This window comes from Cyprinodon tularosa, unplaced genomic scaffold (assembly GCF_016077235.1).
Source record: "Cyprinodon tularosa strain WSP-4 unplaced genomic scaffold, ASM1607723v1 ctg1027, whole genome shotgun sequence".
NCBI classification, from domain to species: Eukaryota; Metazoa; Chordata; class Actinopteri; order Cyprinodontiformes; family Cyprinodontidae; genus Cyprinodon; species Cyprinodon tularosa.
The window spans coordinates 79,186-99,766 of NW_024037813.1; the positions used below are offsets into that span (position 1 = coordinate 79,186).

At 38.8% G+C, this 20,581-nt stretch overlaps 1 protein-coding gene across 1 annotated transcript; it reads right to left on the reverse strand.

Annotated features, from left to right (window-relative positions):
* Positions 1 to 820: 820 nt before the first annotated feature.
* LOC119780348 (THAP domain-containing protein 1 A-like) lies at positions 821 to 2,505 on the reverse strand. Its single transcript, XM_038280370.1, has 4 exons — positions 2,235 to 2,505; positions 1,808 to 1,904; positions 1,399 to 1,523; positions 821 to 939 (listed from the first exon to the last, which is right to left on the reverse strand). The coding sequence occupies exons 1-4, from the start codon at positions 2,461 to 2,463 to the stop codon at positions 821 to 823; spliced, it is 570 nt and encodes a 189-aa protein (XP_038136298.1). The 5' UTR covers positions 2,464 to 2,505.
* Between the last annotated feature and the right edge of the window lie 18,076 nt (positions 2,506 to 20,581).

The following is a 20,581-nucleotide window of genomic DNA, read 5'->3' on the forward strand; positions in this document are numbered from 1 at the left end:
CCACCTGTGATAAAGGAATAACAGTAGTAAGAATTCGGAAAGTTTTCCATCTCCCTATTATTCTTTCAATGTGTATTTTAACATTGGACAAACGCCTCGATGTTTCCACCTCTTGAGCAGACAACTGCTTTTTACCTTTGGTAAAGTGAGGGATCCTCAGGGTAGCACCACACAAGGCAAGCTCATCTCTAATGGTAAAACCACGATCTGCTAGTATCTCATCATTTACTTGTAGAAGGTCATAAAATCCAGACTCGGCTGAAAGTTGTTTATCAGAAACACGCCCACCCCAACCTGCAGACAGAAATGTAATTGCTCCTGCAGGTGACATGCCAACCAAATACTTAACCGTGTTATGGCTCTTATAATTTGAATATGTTTGGGCTCTGGCTGTTAAATTTGTTGGTCTGTTAATAAAAATGTCTGTGCAGTCAATAATGCACCTGCAACGCTGGTATTTAGGTTTGAAACATTTTGGCATATTCTTTAATATAGCATGCTTACTTGGCCACTAGATTAAAGGTTTCAAAATCTGAGACATAATAGGCAGCCAACTTCTTTAGATTTTAGAGATGTCACATTCGTTAACATTAAATCTGAATGCAATATCCTTGTTGGTGAGTCCTAATCTGAGTTTCATGAGTACAGCCAAAAGATGATCCTCTAGGGTCAGAGAGCCACGGATGACCTCAACACTGTCCTTAATCGTCTGCAGGACCCAATTAAAGAGGGCACTGGTTAGACCTGTGAAAAACAGCACCTGTGCTGCTTTACACTGCAGTGACGCAAAAGAGAACTGTGCAGTCCCGAGCATTTCTTTTTATTGTTCATTCTCTGTTTTCAGTTTGTTGATGTCCTCACGCAGGTTATCACACTCTGTATGAAGTTGGCTGTACTTCAGCTGGAGGTCATCATGGACAGTCTTTGGGACCATACCTTCTGAAAAATAAATACAAATTTTACATTCTTATCTTTACAAAAAACAAATGGTTACATTCTGGGTGATCAGTCACACTGTGGGCAAATACCTGTTCGCAACAAATATGAACATTACTAACTGATTAATCACACTAGTATGGAAGAGGATAAGGGCCACTGGAAAAAAAAAGTTAACTGTTTTTTTTTTTTTTTTTTTCGTATAGTATGGGAAAAAAGTCAGAATTCTGAGAATAAAGTCAGAATTCTGAGAAAAAAGTCAGAATTCTGTGATTAAAGTCAGAATTCTGACTTTAATCTCAGAATTCTGACTTTGTTCCCATGTTAAACTGAAATAAAATTTAAAGATTTAAAAAATAATTAATATGTTAACATTTAGGAACACACAGATCTACGTCCCTTTATAAAAATCCAAATGAGTTTGCAGGCCGTCTTGGTCAGGTTAGTAATAAGGTTTCATACCATTATATAGATCAGCACCAGCCTCTATTCCACACTCAGTTGGAGAGATGGAAGAGGGTGTACACTGATGTCCATCTTCTGGACACCTGCTGGGGGTTGCATCCCTTCTTCTTTTTCTCTTATATCTGAAACACACAGGAGAGAACAATCATTTAGTGCAAAAAAAACCCAAAAAAACAAAACAGTTCCACAGGTGTTATCTCCTAAATTCAAGTCCATGCAAATCACATGCTAAGTCATCCCAACTCTCCATATGAGATGTCTAATAAAAACTACATGCTCTGACCTTTAACCCGGGTAACCTATATAGCTACAATATATCAATATTTTTTCTTTGCACTTCCAGTCATACTATGTGGAGTCATGCTTGTAATCAGACAACAATCAAGCACACAGATGTGATACTTACCGCTCCAGTTTTGCAACACCGTCTTTGCCGGGCTGGATTGAGTATGGAAAGATAGACGGGACAAAGTCTGGGCTGTCGATGTCGTCTGATGCCTCTCCTGTACAAATAATGTATTGACGCAATCATCATCATCATCATCATCAACCTTTATTACAGACACTAGTCAATCAATTGAAAAGACAGCACACACAGAGAAGTTTAGACCAGACAACGTGATGATGTTAATGATAAAACTTATGGCTGACCCGATGAGTTGCAACTTGATAAGACTGAATCAAGGTACATTAGCTTGTATGCTAGTTATGCTCCAATGTGTTTTGTACGATTCATTAATCCCGTTTATATATGTAATACTTAATAATTGTATGTAAAACCATTGTTTGTAAAACCAGCGATGCCGTTTAGCTTTTTTATAGATAAGACTTACCTGATATAAAGTGATCGCTGCAGATTGATGCATTTTTAATCATCTGCTCGTTCCAATCGCTTCTTCTGATGGCTTGCAACCAAAGACGTCTCTTGTTTGCCTTGAAAGGGGTGCGAGTTGATGGGATTCGGTAAAACTTGCGCGTTTTATTGTTTTTATCAAAACGGTTCGTGCAACCGACAGCACAACAAGACATGTTAGCGGCTCTTTCTGCAGGCGACATGCGCATTGGTGCCGGAAGTGACGTAGAGTGACGTTGCCTGATAATCCCTCTATTCAATCACACAGTGTTCAGAAAGTGCATTTTCCACTATTCTGCACTTTAGATGGCTGTATCGATACTATTGAAAATGAGTATTGTATACAACGTTTCAGTATCGATACTTTTTTGAGTATCGATACCTTTGACAACCCTAGTTGCTTCCTCTTTCAGACCAGTTAATATAGAAGATATTCTCTACTCCAGCTGCTGTCAAACCCTTTTCCGGCTTTGTGAGAAGGCTCTTCAGTTGTACAGGATATCTTAGGAGCTCATCCAGAACGCCAAGAGCCTTTAAGCCCTCTCTGAACCTTGTTAGAGAGAGAAAAAAAATATTTTTTCATTTCACTGCAGTCACTAGATGAATCTCGAAACAATCTAGTGCTGCATTGCAAGCAAACGAAAAAGGAAAAAAAAATCCCACCAAGCATAATTTGTTGAATTATACCAAGGAGAATAAAATATCTTACAATTAACTAGAACAACAGGAAACAATAAAAGAACTGCAGGAAACACTTTTCCAGAACTGTTATTTCAACCTATGCGAACAGTTTGTGGTGAGTTTTCTGCTTCTGAGTCCAGACATGACAGAAGTTATTGCCTTCGAACCAGAGTCTTTGAAAAGGAAGATGATTAGTCAGTTACTTCATCTGGATAGGATTAAATTGATCTCAGATAATATTGTATAAAAAACCTTTGTGTTTTTATTTCAGGTATTTTCAAGTCCCATACTAAACAGGTTTCTTAGTTCATGTTGGAATATTGTGAGGTTGCTAGATCTACAAGTGGTACCTAGACTTTCTAAAAGTAGAATGGGAGGCAGATCTTGTAGTTATCAGGCTCCTCTCCTGTGGAACCAACTATCAGTTTTAGTCTGTGAGGCAGACACCCTGTCTACTTTTAGGCTAGGCTTAAAACTTTCCTTTTTGATAAAGCTTATAGCGGCTCAAGTTGACCTGAGCTTTCTGTATATTTATGCTGCTATAGGCTTAGCCCGATGGAGGGCATGAGTACCACTTTCATCATGCTGCTTGATTCTATTTCTGCTCCCCATTTTTACATCATTTGTCAGTCTAGTGCTGGTACTCCTTAATGTCATCTAAATATATAACAGAAACATGGATAATAGTTAATACATTTCTATCCATCTGTAGGTCTAGACTTGTACTGTACAGAAGTGGAGAAGAAAAATAAACGCAAGTCATAAATCAAATCTATATCAGCTAAATAAAGAATGTCATGAATCCACTTCTATTTACTTCAAGCCTCATGGTGTTAACATGGAAAACAAAAACAAAAAATAAAGGTATAAAAGATGTTTAAAAACAAATAAGTAATAACATGGTTTAAAGATTTCAATAAAGTATTCATGGTTTCCTTCAATAAAATATATTTTTTATGTATTGGCCTGAACAAACCAATGCTACATAAGCCATCTTTATTGTCTAGGCAAGTATTTCTCCCACATGCCTCACACACTGTGCCTAGGGCACCAAGTACATAATCATAGTACACAACAGCTACATATTCAAACAGCCGAGTATGTCATTGAGAAGGGAAAAATTTGTTAATTAAAAATAGTTAAATAATTGACTCATTATTTGTTTTATTATTGTGATCCCTCTTTACATCTGTTGTCTTTGTTAATTTTCCTCCTTCATAGGTGAAATACAGTTATATTGTTTTATTATCTTACCATTATTTGTGCCAAACCAAGTAATATTTCAATTTCCTTTTTTATTTATTGAAGTTGTTCTTAAACAATAATATTGAGAAGTTATTTTGTAAAAAAGGGAAAAAAATAGTTTGTCATTTTTCATTTCCAGGTAGGGGCACCACAGAGATTTGTTCTCAGGGCCTACAAATGGCTAGCACTGCCCCTGACTGACCTCTAATGTGAAAGGTGTGTATCTACCAAGTTCTGTTATGCCAGTACAGTTCAGTTCTGTACTTATACCCTTATTAGCACCCAGTCAGAAGGAAGGTGTATGATTGACACACCAGAATTGTTTTTTTATGCAATGTACTTTATAACTTCACATTGCCTACAATCAGTGTCACAAGCCACAGAATCAGATCAGGAGAAACCACTACGAAAAACATTATAACATAAACCAAAAAAGTACCAATTTCAAGTACTAGTTTTGGCAGAGCTCAGTTCTTACATTGCACCTATTTTCCTTTTGTCTTTTTTTGATAATTGTGCCAACTTAACAATTGCCGAACTTATTAATCTCTTCTCTTGGGCTTTTTTTCATTAGTTTATCTTTTTTTAAATAATTAATTGAAAAAAATCAATTAACAATGCTGATTGTTATCAACCCAGACTGGAGAGAACCTATTATCATAATTTTGCTCAGCTTGTAATTAAGGTATTTCAAGTCATTAAAAGCCTTTCTCTTCGGTTCAAATGAAGCTATACAGTTGTAAGCTTACTGTCTTACAGGTGCTGGTCATAAAATTAGAATATCATGAAAAAGTAGATTGATTTCAGTAATTCCATTTAAAAAGTGAAACTTGTATATTATATTCATACATTACATACAAACTCATATATTTCAGATGTTTATTTTGTTTAATTTTGATGATTACAAATGACAACAAATGAAAATCTCAAATTCATCATATCAGAAAATTAGAATATTACTGAAGACCAATAAAAACAAAGGATTTATAGAAATGTTGGCCAACTGAAAAGTATGAACATGAAAAGTATGAGCATGTACAGCACTCAGTATTTAGTTGGGCCTCCTTTGGCCTGTATTACTGCAGCAATGCGGCGTGGCATGGAGTCGATCAGTCTGTGGCACTGCTCAGGTGTTATGATAGCCCAGGTTGCTCTAATAGTGGCTTTTAGCTCTTCTGAATTGTTGGGTCTGGTGTATTGCATCTTCTTCTTCACAATACCCCATAGATTTTCTATGGGGTTAAGGTCAGGAGAGTTTGCTGGCCAATTAAGAACAGGGATACCATGGTCCTTCAACCAGGTACTGGTAGCTTTGGCACTGTGTGCAGGTGCCAAGTCCTGTTGGAAAATGAAATCTGCATCTCCAAAAAGTTGGTCAGCTGCAGGAAGCATGAAGTGCTCTAAAACTTCCTGGTATGTGGCTGCGTTGACCCTGGACCTCAGAAAACACAATGGACCAACACCAGCAGATGACATGGCACCCCAAACCATCACTGACTGTGGAAACTTTACACTGGACTTCAAGCAACGTGGATGAAGTGCCTCTCTTCTTTTCCTCCAGACTCTGGGACCTTGATTTCCAAAGGAAATGCAAAATTTACTTTCATCAGAGAACATGACTTTGGACCACTCACCAGCAGTCCAGTCCTGTTTCTCTTTAGCCCAGGCAAGACGCTTCTGACGCTGTCTGTGGTTCAAGAGTGGCTTGACACAAGGAATGCGACAGCAGAAACCCATGTCTTTCATACGTCTGTGTGTGGTGGTTCTTGAAGCACTCACTCCAGCTGCAGTCCACTCTTTGTGAATCTCCCCCACATTTTTGAATGGGTTTTGTTTCACAATCCTCTCCAGGGTGCGGTTATCTCTCTTGCTTGTACACTTTTTTCGACCACATCTTTTCCTTCCCTTCGCCTCTCTATTAATGTGCTTGGACACTGAGCTCTGTGAACAGCCAGCCTCTTTAGCGATGACCTTTTGTGTCTTGCCCTTCTTGTGCAAGGTGTCGATGGTCGTCTTTTGGACAACTGTCAAGTCAGCAGTCTTCCCCATGATTGTGTAGCCTATAGAACTAGACTGAAAGACAATTTAAAGGCTTTTGCAGGTGGTTTGAGTTAATTAGCTGATTAGAGTGTGGCACCAGGGGCCATCAATTTTGAACCTTTTCACAATATTCTAATTTTCTGATATGATGAATTTGAGATTTTCATTTGTTGTCATTTGTAATCATCAAAATTAAACAAAATAAACATCTGAAATATATGAGTTTGTATGTAATGTATGAATACAAGTTTCACTTTTTAAATGGAATTACTGAAATCAATCTACTTTTTCATGATATTCTAATTTTATGACCAGCACCTGTACATGCTTTTTTTTCTTTTTTGTTAATGGGTGCATGTAATCTAAATAAATGTCTGAAAAAATGTATTTAAAATATACTCACAGACATAACTTTTGATTTAGTATCTTCATCAGGAATGTCTTCTTGGTAGACAATAACTTTATCTGGACCCTTTTGAAGACAGTCATACAAGATGTCAGATAGGAAGCATGGACTCTGCCTCCCATGGCCAATGGACATTGCCATAATCTGGCCAGCATAGTAGTATTCATTATCTTTCATTGCTGTTAAAAATTAGATTAAAGTTCAGATGTCACTTACCATACTAGACATTTCTATCAAAATTACCATCAGGAATTTCCTCAAATTCATACTTTTCCACAAAAATTATTGAGGCACAAAGGACTAAGAACATATTTTAGCCAGTTAGACCAACTACTGCTAAATTCATTGATGCACACCTTTGGAGTTGCAGGTGAGGACTTTTGCATTAGGTGGACACTCAAAGATGAAAATCTTGTCCTTGACTTCATGTAAAAACAGTCGGAAAAACTCCCAGGTAGGACCTCCATTGTCTATAGCGCCTTCAGATATTCCGTAGTCATCTGTAAATTTAACATCAACTTTCTTCTCAGGAGCAAAGTTTGATCCACCCAATGGCTCTGGATGCTCCATCCCACACATTTCTGCTTAAGATGTTGAAGCATACAGTGCAGTCATTATTTATGCGCGAAGCAATCTGCTCCACTATTCTCTGTACAGGTAGATTAAGGCTACTGAAACGATAATAAAAATAATCAATTAAACAAATTTAATACAGTTAGGATCACATGTCATTGCATTATCTTCTTAACTGTGTGCAGTTCTTCAAAAAGTTATTCACCATTGTTAAAAAGTTTGCTGAAATTTTCAAAGTGAAGGTGTTGGGACTTCTGCTTATTCTCAAGAGTTTAGTAACCATTGTATTTGAATTACTAGTTATATTTAATTGCCTAAATTAAAAAGATCTTGATCATTTTATGGACTGCATGCTGGTGCAGTTTGTAGCACTGTTGCCTTGCGGCGAGAAGGTTCTCAGTTCAATTCCTAGCCTCGGGTCTTTCTGCATGGAGTATGCATTTTCTCCCAATGTGTGCTTGGATTCTCTCTGGGTACTCCGGATTCCTCCCACAGTCCAAAAACATGACTGTTAGGTTAGTTGACATCTCTAAATTGTCCTTAGGTGTGAGTGTGTGTGTCGATGTCTCTTTGTTGCCCTGCAACAGACTGGCGACCAGTCCAGGGTGTACCCCGTTTCTGTCATGATGGGTAAACAGAGAGGCCCAAGATGCAGAACACTGACGACTCAGAGGGAAAGTTTTAACAAGTTTATTGTTGCAGAAGCATGAATTAAATGAACAGTTGAACTGGTTCAGGTCTGGGACTGGTTCACTGGAGTCTGTGAGAGAGACAGTTCTGTTAGGGAAGGCTTGGTTGGGATTGATCTTGGTTGAGTTCAGACTTGTACCTTGAAGTGCGTAGAAGAGGCTTTGGGAGCGGAACTGTTGGGTCCGGAGATGATTTGTTTCTGCAGAGTCCGTAAGCTGTTTCAGCGTCTTACTTCTAGAGACGGGTTTGACCTTGGTTTGAGTTTCCAGCTCAGTATCCAGAGCTGCTTGGAAATCCAGAGAGTAAGTCTTCAGGTTTGGCTCGGAGGGCTGGCTCGGCTGGTTAAGCTCTTCCAGAGCTTCACAGGAGGAAAGCAGGTAACCTGGAAGCAGAGACAAAAGGGTTAGAACCCAAACAGGACTCAGGGGTAACAAGGTTCTCAGAGGATCTATGGCTTAGGTGCTAACCAACTGATTAAGACACTGCGGCGTTGAGGCAAGGTCTGAAGACAGCTTATGTAGTCTGGTCCTCCAGATGAGATGATCAGAAGCAGGTGCGTCGAAAGCTCAGCTGAGAGGAACCAGGGCGGACTCTGCTGGAGAAAGTTGGCATTTCTCCAGCTCCCAACAGTTTCTAGCCCATAAACTAATGGAGATACACACTAGGCCCCCCCGCAACCCTGACAGATTAAGTAAGAGAAGATGGTTGGATGGAGTTATTTTTTGTTACAGCAACTGCTTGTCAGTGTATTGGTATAACCACTGGACGTGAGTGAGGTTCCACCAGACAAACTGAGATGGTCATCAATAGTGATAACAGCGGTGCTAGCAGACATTGCTGGCTTGTCAGGTGACATGGAAGCTGAGAGGGCAGAGTTGCAAATATCTTGGGTGGTAATACACCATATAACATCGTCACCAGTAAAGATTGAGGGAACATTAGATGAGAGGGTCTGGCCCTCTACATTGGCGATGGTTGAGACTTTTTTGGGAAAGTCACAAACTCCTCCAGTTACTGAAAGAACATTTCAAGATATTCACTCAGTGTATTATTTCTGAATCATACCAAACTTATGAAGTTATCATCAATCATTACTTTTTTTATTAGTAGAGTACGGCCCTGTGCTTTTTACCTTAAAAATGAAGTCATGATCCAAAATTGTATTGTTCTTTAAAATATAACTTTTCTTTTACTGATTTCTCCTCCCAATATTACAAAAAAGTGAAAAATATCAAAATTTTAAAAGAGGAAAATATTTTTTGCAGAATAACATGTTAATAAAAGTGAACTATTAATCTTTTCAAAATTGACGGATATATATATGAATTTGAATACTTAACGCGTTTGTCGTCCATAACGTCCTCATGATCAGAGCTATTTGTGTGTCTAATTTCTTCTTCAGACCATGACTGGGACACCACAAAAGAAAAAAAGAAGATAAAACTTTATTTGCTGCATTACATTATATAATAACTGTACGGTACGAGGTGACAGTAAACTAAAAGATTGAGAAAGCTTCTGTTTTTAATGTTTGATAAAACTCATTCACTTACAGAATCATTGTCCTTGGTCAGAATCACTTTGTCAGGCCTGTAAACCTAGGAAGATTAAAAAAATATATTATTCATTTTGAAATTGTATTCAGTTTTGTGCTTTGTACTCTGCATTATCAACGTGGTGTTTTGCTGTCTACATTGAGATATTAATTTACAGCAAAATGATTGAAGACATAGTTTGTGGTATAGCATTCTTTAAATCAGGGGTCACCAACGTGGTGCCCACGGGCACCAGAGGGCCCCTCATGGACCACATGGGGTGCCCTCAGACTTCTAAGAAAAGAGCAATTCACCAGTGGGCTAAGTTTGAAATTTTCTTGTATTCTGTTTCTCTCCTTTTTCAATAATTTATAGATCTTTTCAAAATGACAATGTCTAAAATACAATTAGAGCTTAAAGGAAACAATAAAAATGTTTATAATGTATAATGAAGTTTAGGTGAACACTGACCCTTGCTGTGCATGGGTCAGTGTTGGTAGCCCTCCCTATGACTCAGTACCCTTGAAGTGGCCCTCAGCCTTAAAAAGGTTGGTGACCCCTGCTTTAAATGAAAATTATCACATGATGCAAGCTTAGCAGATTGCAGACTCAACATCTCAATCATGAAGGGGAATGCTATACGGTTTTTGCAAACATCTTATCTACAGTAGATAGTGGATAACTATAAATGCCAGGGTTTTTCTTAGGGAAATGTACGGTGGCCCTGAAGTGCAAACTGCAACTACAAATCTAAAAGCGCAACTACATTTGGAAAAACAAAACTACATAAACCAAAGCGCAACTACATTAAGAAAAACAAAACTACATAAAGCAAAGCGCAACTACATTAAGAAAAACAAAACAACATAAAGCAAAGCGCAACTACATTAAGAAAAACAAAACTACATAAAACAAAGCGCAACTACATTAAGGAAAACACAATTACATTAACCTACCGGAAAAGGTAGGTACCAGTGGGAAACATGAGACATCGCTGATTGGACGACGGCGCCATTTGACCCTTGAACAAGTAGAAGGAAGTCATTCTGCCTGCTGCAGCTTTTGAAAACATGGATATTGTCGGCGCCCCAAACATAGCTGCCGTTATCCAGGAATATTTTGAATCAGGACATACGTACGAGGTGATACTGGATATGCTCAAGACTAATCACGAAATTTCAGTTAGTTTGCGTACACTGAAGACACACTTAAAAGAAGCTGGACTGTTCAGACGACGCAACTTCAGGTTCAAGGGTCAAACAGCCCCGTCGTCCAATCAGCGATGTCTCATGTTTCCCACTGGTACCTACCTTTTCCGGTAGGTTAATGTAATTGTGATTTCCTTAATGTAGTTGCGCTTTGCTTTATGTAGTTTTGTTTTCCTTAATGTAGCTGCGCTTTGCTTTATGTAGTTTTGTTTTCCTTAATGTAGTTTCGCTTTGCTTTATGTAGTTGCGATTTCCTTAATGTAGTTGCGCTTTTGGATTTGTAGTTGCAGTTTGCACTTCAGGGCCACCGTAGAAATGGCTACACATTAACATCTCTCTTTAGCCATATCACAACGCTTTTTATTTATTATTTTTGATATCATGTTTATCCCCTCTATTCGTTCTTTAACACACAAACAAAGCATGAAAAAAAAAAAAAACATTTAATTAGGGCTGGAGGTTAGACTAAACCATGAGCCAGGCAGTCATTATTAGGGCAAAGCGAAACAAGTGCCCCATTAAGTCTCACACCGCTTATCTGAATCTGTTGCCATATTATACCAATGTTCTGGCCATTAAATACGCCGTGGACATGTGTTAGGATTTCGTGCGCACATCAAATATAGTTCATGTGCACAATATTATATTTCATGCACCAAATAGGATTTTGTGGCCAGAAATTAGTGCACAAACCATAACTCTGGGTCTGCACACGCTGGGTCTGTACACGCTGTTCCCCAAACTATTTAAAAAAATAATTAATGCTACGATAGACGAAGGATGGGCAGTGGGGAAAACGCATAAGAGGTTAAATCCACTTTTTGAATAATGAATTTGCGAATAATTTTCCAGTCAGTTTTGTCAATTTCCAGGGGCTGTACTCTGCCCCACATTAAGCTATGTCCTCTTTCTGTCTGAGCTTCTCTGCTCCCCCCACCCTGTTCTTCCCAGCTCCTTCTAGTTGCCCTGGTCTGTTATCCATTTCCAAAGGCCGAAATGCAGACAACTCCGAGTCTGGTCACTTAAACAACCACCTTAAATTGCCAAATCAGACCACCTAAATCTACAGCGAGGGAAAAAATTGGATTTTAAGTGGATGTTATTTAACAGTGTTTTTATTTATACACTGATTAGGTTAATTAATGATTGGTTCTAAATTAACACAAATTAATTCATTTGTTTTGAAACTACATTACCCATGATTCTTTCAAGGCAACTTTCATTCCATATATTCTAAGATTTCATTCCATATTCTCAGGAAATCATTCAAAATATTCAAGTTTCCTTCAATATTCTCAGGAAATAATTTAAAATATTCATTTTTCAATCAAAATATTCAAACATCATTCAAAATATTCAACTTTCATTCAATATATTCTAACTCTTGTCAGTATATATAATGATTTCCTAAACGGCATGCAATACACACATGTATATATGTGTATATATATATATATATATATATATATATATATATATATATATATATATATATTAGGGATGGGACGATTTATGAAAACCGACAGAACCGTTTGGTTCGACTGTCTCGGTTCAATTCGCGTGTGTTTCGTTCGGTTCATGCGCTGCTCCTTTTTCTCATAGGCGAAGCGTTTACACTCCAGAGCAGAAGGTGGCGGTACTGCGACCAAAGCCAACCACCAGTAGTAAACAAGAAGAATAAGCGGAGCAGCTCAGCCGGGCGTAGCAGGGGGAAAAAATCAGTTGTCATGGAGAATTGTGTCGGAATGGCGAGTGGGAAAGAACAGGAGTTGGAAGACGCGCCAGCAGCACTTTATAGGTCTGCTGTATGGGACCACTTGGCATTTAGAGTGACCTACACGTTTTGTTTATGCAACATGTCATGCTAACCCCGAAATACTCCGTCAGCAACCCCCGCTCCGCCCGCTGCGCTCCAGACCGGCTGCTCAAAGCAAAGCATACAGCCCCCACTGTGGCTCCCGTCCGCTCCCCGTCCCTTGGAGATGGTAGAGAGCATGCGCGAGATGATTAAATTCAAAGCAAAACATACGGAAATGATCCAGGGTTTCCGCGGAGCATTTAAAATAATTACAATCCATTATTTTTTGGGGGATTTTTTCATTAATTTCATAAATTTTTATGGGATTTCGGTGTAACAATCAACATATACCGAACCAAAAACCGTGACCACCAACCGTGAATCGAACCGAACCGTGGATTTTGTGAATCATTCCACCCCTAATATAGGGTGACCATATTTTCATTTTGGAAAACCAGGACACCATGGAGAGGGGGGTAGGGGGTGGTTGGGATCTCTGTTCCCATGCATAGAGATGTCTGTGGCATGCGCTCACTTAACATAGGCCTACGTAATACTACAATAACATGATATTTACAGTTGATTTATTAAAAATGCTTTTCAGTAAAAGTCAACAGCAATAACTCCAATAACAAACTATAATTTTATTCAACATGTATTTATTAAAAATGCTTAACAATTCCTGTAATAAATGAATAGCACAAAGAAAGAAATAATGTCTCATCTAAACATCCCTCACTTAACAATAAAAGTTAACAATAACTCTCAACTCCCAATAACAGATGATACTCAGCCTCAGTAATGAAGGAAATAATGTCTGTTCTGTAGGCTAACGGAAAAAATAGATTAAGAAATGAGCTAATTAACAAAAAATACCACTTGTGTAGCAAAAATATTTCAAAATGTACCGAAAACGAACAAACATATCCATAGACTATCTTTACTTTCGGTGTCCAGGTGGCTTTTCAGATCCCTTGCACCTCCATTGGACACCGAGACATACATGCCTGCTTTGCACACTGTGCACAAAGCCTCCAATGTGTCTCGACTCGGTCTGAAAGCGGGGAAATTCTTTTGTAAATCGTCGGTAAACATACATTTGCGCTTTTGCATGTTGTTGGCGTACTGACAGCCACGCTTTCTATATTCTGATTAAGAACAGGGCTGCCCGCACTGACGCGGCTCAGGGGTTACGTCACACGCAGCGTCGTGGGCAGTGCCCAAGTGGCTGTAAATTTATTGGTCCAACTAAGGTAATTTAAAAAATCAGGACATTTCCGCACTTTCTAAAAAAAACCCGGGACGCCCGGGACAGGACGTGAAATACGGACATGTCCTGGGAAATACGGACGTTTGGTCACCCTACCTAATATATATATATATATATATATATATATATATATATATATATATATATATATATATATATATATATATATATATATATATATAATGTGTGTGTGTGTGTATATATATACATACACACACACTCACACACAAATTATATATATATATAATAATATGTCTTCTACTATTAAAAAGAACTATAGTAAAACATCAGAAACTGTATTGCATAGATTGAATTTAAAAAAAAGAATGCATTTTTTTTTTAAACAAACGGCCTAAAGTCACATGGTAGTGAATCATGTGGGCGGAGTTAGAATTAAGAGGATGGCACTGACTCATGTGGGTGTGTTTAGAATTAACAGTCAGTTGATGATGTCATATGTTTGTAGGAGGTCTGTTCTAAATTCCAGTCTGTTTGATCTGGATCCACATAACATTTGAGGAAGTGTGGCAGTAAGACATACAAGGAAAACCAAATAAGAATTTAAAACATGTCTTATTTTAATCAAAATTTAACGTCAGGAGCTATGCCCTTCACATCAGTGGGTTATTGGGAAATAATAGAGAAGTCATTGGTAAAACCATCAAGGAGAGCTTTTGTCGAGGAAAATTACAAAAACCAGGCTGAATTTGTAAAATTTCAAGGTCCTCAATTTTCAGAAGTTGCAGAAACGTGGAAAAAGGAAAAACTGGAAGAAGAGAAAAGGAAAAATGAAAAAAGAAAACTTATAGCCCAACAAATTGAGGCAGAGAGGCAAATGCAAAAACAGGAAGAACGTGAATACCTGGAAAAGAGCAAAACCCAGCGTTTGCTACAAAACAGATATGTGCAGGACTTTAACAGAGGACTTCTTCAAGAAGTTACAAATAAAGAAAACAAGGAGTTGGTAGAATATCGAAGGAAAAAGCGTGAGGCTGAAGAGAAATTGGACTTAGAGGAACAAATGAAATTTAACCCCTGGTACAAGGACAGCTATCACCGAATCAAAATTGAAGATGCGGAGAGGCAAAAGATAACACAAGCTATAAAAAAAGAGTGGAAAGAGGAGGCAAGTTTCAAGAAAGCATGCAAAGAAGTACAACGACAATCTGAGCTGGAGGAAGGGAAGAAAATAAGGCTTAAGGCTGTAAAAGATCTCGAAGAGATCAGAGAGGAAAAACTTAAATATAAGCAATGGGAGAAGAAAGGCCTTGAGCTAAATATTCCACAGCCGAAACCCACCAAAAAAGATCAGCTGAAAAAAGCTCATGAAGAAGAAATGCAATTGAGACGTGAACGGGATGAGATGTATTTGCCAGAAATAAAAAAAAAGAAAGATCTGGCTGACAGAGTCGCAAAACACGACAAACGGCGCGAGATTGTATTCAACCAACAGGCAGAGATCGAAAAGAAGAAAGCTTCCAGGTCTGCATTTAGAGACAGACAACGGGTTGTGCTGGAGGCAGAGCAGTTAGCCAAAGAAAAACAACGGGAGATAAACGAAAAGGCGGAAGAAACTGCAAAGCGCAGACGGCTTAGAGAAGACCTTCTTCCCCAAATAGCAGAAAACAAGATGGTGAAACAGTTAAAGCAGATGAAGGAAAAGGAGATGGATGAGCGAGAACATGCTGAACATGAGCTGTATAACAACATAATTAAACCCATGGAAAAGCTTGCGGCAAAAAAATACGCTGCCGAAATAAATGAAGACAACTTGGTCTCGGCGAAACAGAGGCTTGCCGTAAAGCATGCGCTCAAAAAGAAAGACGATGAGGAACAGATGCGGATTAACCAGAGTTTAATTAATGTTCCAGAACCAGTTAAGGAGTACATTGGGCGTAACTTACAATTGGCTGAAGAAATGGGACTAAACATACCAAAATTAAAAAGAGAATCTATGAAGGCCAATGAGGACTATCGTTTTCTGGAAAAAAGTGGAAGAACTGTTAAATCTCTGGCTCCATTGTACACGCTGGACACTGATCAAACACGTCTTATGAAATATAAGCAGGCAGTAAAAACCAGACAAAATTACTGGCCAGGGAAGAAACCTCATTTTTTGGCACCTTTAGATCCTATTACCAGGCCAGAAACTATCCATCAGTTTTTAACTGGAGATCAAGTCAGAAAGACCACATTGCCTCCAATTTAGTGTGACTAGACTTCCGCAGATTGAGACCATTTCACTAACCTTCCAGGTTAGTCATCATTTGTTTGATGAGTCATTACCTAGGGCTATAGCCCTAAGTGGTCGCTCATTAAATCTTTGCCATAAAAAGCATAATGCACAGTGGCACAGTAATTATAACTGTAGCCTTACAGCAAGTAGGCCCTGGCTACTAATCCCAGGATGCCTTCTTGCATTGAGTTCGATCGTTCTATTTGTGCATATGTGGGTTCTCTCCGGGTGATCCGGCTTTCCCCACAGTCCAAAAAATATTAGGCTAATTGATCACTGTAAATTTCCCCACACCTCATTGATTATATGATGTTTTACACACAAGTATAGTAAAACCTCCTTCCATTTATTCGCATCTTACACTCAAAGAAATAATACTGCACAGTACTTAATTAAATAGTAGTAATTAAGTAGATTTAACTGGAAGAAAAAGTATAATTTAACAAAAAAAAGGTGTTACATTTACTAATGTTTTACCTGAATTTAATTTATATTTAACTATCAATTATCAAAATAAATATGTTACATGTCCTTAATATTTTACCTATATTTATCCTTTATGTTCAAGACTACAATACACTTCACATCAATACACTAAATGAAGCAACTGCACAAATATGACATTTTAATTAGACATTTATTTGTCAAATGTTTAAATGTGTAAAGATATCCACAACTCTTACACAACAGAACCAGTCACAATTGCAATACTCAAGTAAACAATAAGACAATACATCAGCTGACTTGTGTGTGTAAACAGTAAAACACATCAGCAAACTCTTCGTTGTAAACATTAAAAAGAGAACTCCGGTGCGAAATGAACCTGGGGTGTAATAACACATTGATACTGTTCTGAACCGTTCTCTGGTATTTATTTTCATGATAATCGAAAGTAAAGCTTGCCGTCTTACAAGCTGAATTGTGATTTGGAATCTCATGGCTCAGCTTGTAGTATGGCGTTCCTCACTGCATGAAAAGTGAGATTTTCGTCCCCGTAAACTCCCGCAGATCTCCCTGATTTTCAGTTTCCGACAATTTGCAACCCGTGCTTGTCCCCGTTTGTCGTGCCACAAATTGTCGGAAACGGACTCTGACGTATGTGGAGAGCGATCAGCTGTACTAATGGCCCTAATCAGCATATGGATGCAGCAAAACCGCGCGGCTGGCCAGGTCTGGCTTGAATAACCTACTCAGTATTGGCTGAAACCACTATTCTCAAACAAGTAAAATCGCTCGTGATTGGCAGCAAAACCACACGTGGCCACGCCAGGCTTGAATTTTCTTACTGAGTATTGGATGGAACCACTTCTTTTTAAACAAGTAAAGTCGCTCGTGATTGGTTGGCATATATATATGTTTACATATAAATTTACATAAATATATATATATATATATATTTATTTATTTATTCATTCATATATTTATTCATTCATATATTTATTTATTCATATGGTGTGTATTTATGTTATCCTACACTACTACACAATTATTAGGCTACCATCAAGGACATGAATGAATTTATACAAGAAATGAACATTTGCCAGGAAGCTGTTTATGCAAAGAAAGAGCTTCATTAAAACACACACACACACAACTATATACAACGCGTATCCAAACACATGCGTATCCAAAAATTACAAGTCCGTGAACGGTCCGTTTGCTTCCTCGGGGTTGGAGGTAACAGGCAGCATTCCCTCCGAGGCAGGTCCGATGCGCAGACGCCTACTGTGCGTGGCTCTGTACTTCGGCATCGCTTCTAACCGGGACTGCAGCTTAACACAGAGTTCAGAGAGATCCGGCCTATGAAATGGCGGCGGCCATTCCAGAGTTCCACTTCCTCATCAGCTAGCACACTCTGCCTCGATTCCAGCAGCTGTAAAAAAAAAAAAAAAAATGAATCAGCACTATGCGATGGGATGCACTGCGTATGGACACAACACATCTATCAATGCACCTGAAAAATAGTCACCAAATAAAGTCTTACTCTCTTTCTTTTCTGAATGCTTGGCAGATTCCGCACGCAACGTGTTCTCTGGCTGCGTATATCTGAAGCTCCTGCGTACCGTCTCATAATACGTCTTACAGGCAGCTGGAAAACAATTAAATGAGAGTGGTATGAATAATAGGAGGTCACCGCCTCATTATGAGGCGAGATTAGTCTGTGAAAACAAAATGTACAGCTATGATCGGTATCCATCCGTATCTATTTCCTTTTACCGCAGAATGAAAGCATATTCTTAAAATCTTACCCTTGCTCCGGTTCATAGCGCCTGCAATTAGTCTCTGAGTTGTGAAGACGGCGTACTGCTTCCTGTGAATCACAAAAATAACACTAATAAAGCTTGTTCTTGCAAGGCTACTATTAGCCGTAGCTTTAGGCTAGGCTGCTTTTAGCTTAGCAGGCAGTAATCGAACATATATTTACCGCTAGCTTCTCTTCTTTGAGTTGATGAGTTGAATTTTTTTAAAAGTTTGCTGCATAAGGGCGTGCTTTGGTTTCCCAGTGTTTAGCGCACAAAACCCATGTACAGAAAGATTCCTTAGTCCTCGACATGGATGACCCGAGTTCGAATCCTTGACCGCATGTCTCTCCCTCTCTCATACCCCCTTTCCTGCCAGCCTACTGCCAAAAAAACGAGACACTAGTGCCGTAAAAACTAAAAAATGTGCTGTAAAAACTCCCAAAAAAAGGCTCTTGCATAAAAGCTTCTACAACACAATGCTGTTGATGGTAGATTGTTTTGAAGGGTCAGACAGGAAAGCTTGGTAAACAAATCTAACATATCTGAGATGCCGATACCATTTACTGTGAAAGAAAGGACAACGGAGAGAAAATGTAGAGAATAATGTAGGGGTGCTGCTAGAATTCCAGTTCCCAGATCTGTGCTTTCTATTACTTCTACAACCACTAAAACTTATGTTATAAATGTATGTTATTGGCAAGTGAAACCCTGTCAGAGCTCTCCTTAGATATCAGCCCAGTTAAAGTTTGCCCTGCAAAAATAATCTGCTCTCTTGAAAATCTCAAACTCTTGCCACATTTCAGGCATCGAACATAAAAATTTTTTAGTGAAGAATCAACAACTAGTTTTACCCAATCTTGAAGTGTGATTAAATATATTGGAAATTTTTAACTTTTTTAACAAATAAAAAACTGAAGAGTGGGGTGTGCAAAATGAATCAGCCCCTTTTACTTTCAGTGCAGCAAACTGTCCCCAGAAGTTCAGTGAGGATCTCTGAATGATCCAATGTCGACCTAAATGATACTAAATAGAATCCACCTGTGTGTAATCAAATCTCCCGATAAATGCACCTGCTCTGTGATCGCCTCAGAGGTCTGTTTAAAGTGCAGAGAGCATCATGAAGAACAAGGAACACATCAGACAGGTCCGAGACACTGTTGTGGAGAAGTTTAAAGCTGGATTTGGAAACAAAAAGATTTCACAAGCTTTAAAAATCCCAAGGAGCACTGTGCAAGGAATGCATCTTTTACCTTGCTGATTCTGATTCACATTTTACCAACTGATTCTGATTAAAACTCATTTTTGAAATAAATTATATTGTGTATTTTTTTACATAACATTTGCCATTGCTAATGGCATACACAGTAATCTAGCGTACTCTAATTAAATAAATCAATTCAAGCTAAAATGTAAGAGTCTATAATTAGGTCATACTGAGCCTGATCTATTTGTACCATCTATTTGGGGGATATTTATTGCCACACATTGGCATCAAATAAATGAGGCAGCCTACCTCAGCATTGTTGCTGACCCTATGTCCTTATGACCACAGTGTACCAATCTTCTGATGGCTACTTCCAGCAGGATAATGCGCCATGTTATAAAGTGAATCATCTCAGACTCATTTCTTGAAACTTTTCCACTTAAAGCTGAAGTCTGTAAGTTTTTAAAAATCACGTTTTTGTCATATTGGCTAAAACTGTCCCTATTCCCAGACAGCAGTACATGTGATATGTAACCTGTGAAAAAAACTGCTTCAATTGGTCCGGCATACTGCCTGTATTTCAATCTGGAAAGAATAATTCGGGACGAGTCAAAACAACCAATCACAGCCAGAGGAGCGTCTGATGGAGTGTCAATCACAGCTCACACACGCTGAATCCCGCCATACCCCCCCCCCCCCCCGCTCACCGCTTAACCTGCTGCTGCCGCCCGGCTGCAGTCAGGAGGACGCGCGTGGAAGTCATGGCGGAGCGACCGCCACCAGCGAAAGAGAAACTGCCCTTACTGTTCCTGCCGACAACTGCTTACACGGCAAACTTCGGTATAACCAGCATCTTATATCTAGCTGCTTGGAGGTGAGTGTTATCGCTCTTACCGGTTCACATTCCATGCCGCGTACGCTGCTTGGACGCTTCTGGTCGCATGCGGTAGCCGCGCAGATGCTGTGAGAGGGGTGGAGCTTGGAGGTGGGGCATGAGTGAAGCAGAGAGGGTGGGGGAGTGGCGTTAAAAGCTATTTTTCTTCAAATTTTCAGTCGAAGTCTGCTCACTTCTCAATGTTACACACTGCAGCTTTAAGTAATTGTGAATTGAGCATATTGACAGACAACATTTTATGTTTTATCTTAAATGCAATTTTTTTTTTATAATTACTGCTCTAAATGTATTGCTCTGTCAGCT

Bases quoted from the DNA above. Each gene is read 5' to 3' on its own strand.
- LOC119780348 (XM_038280370.1), bottom strand. From the start codon at position 2,463: ATGCGCATGTCGCCTGCAGAAAGAGCCGCTAACATGTCTTGTTGTGCT. The intron at 1,905-2,234 runs GTAAGTCTTATC...TTATTTGTACAG, and splicing joins CAGCGATCACTTTATATCAG to GAGAGGCATCAGACGACATC. The intron at 1,524-1,807 runs GTAAGTATCACA...TGTGTGTTTCAG, and splicing joins GGTGTTGCAAAACTGGAGCG to ATATAAGAGAAAAAGAAGAA.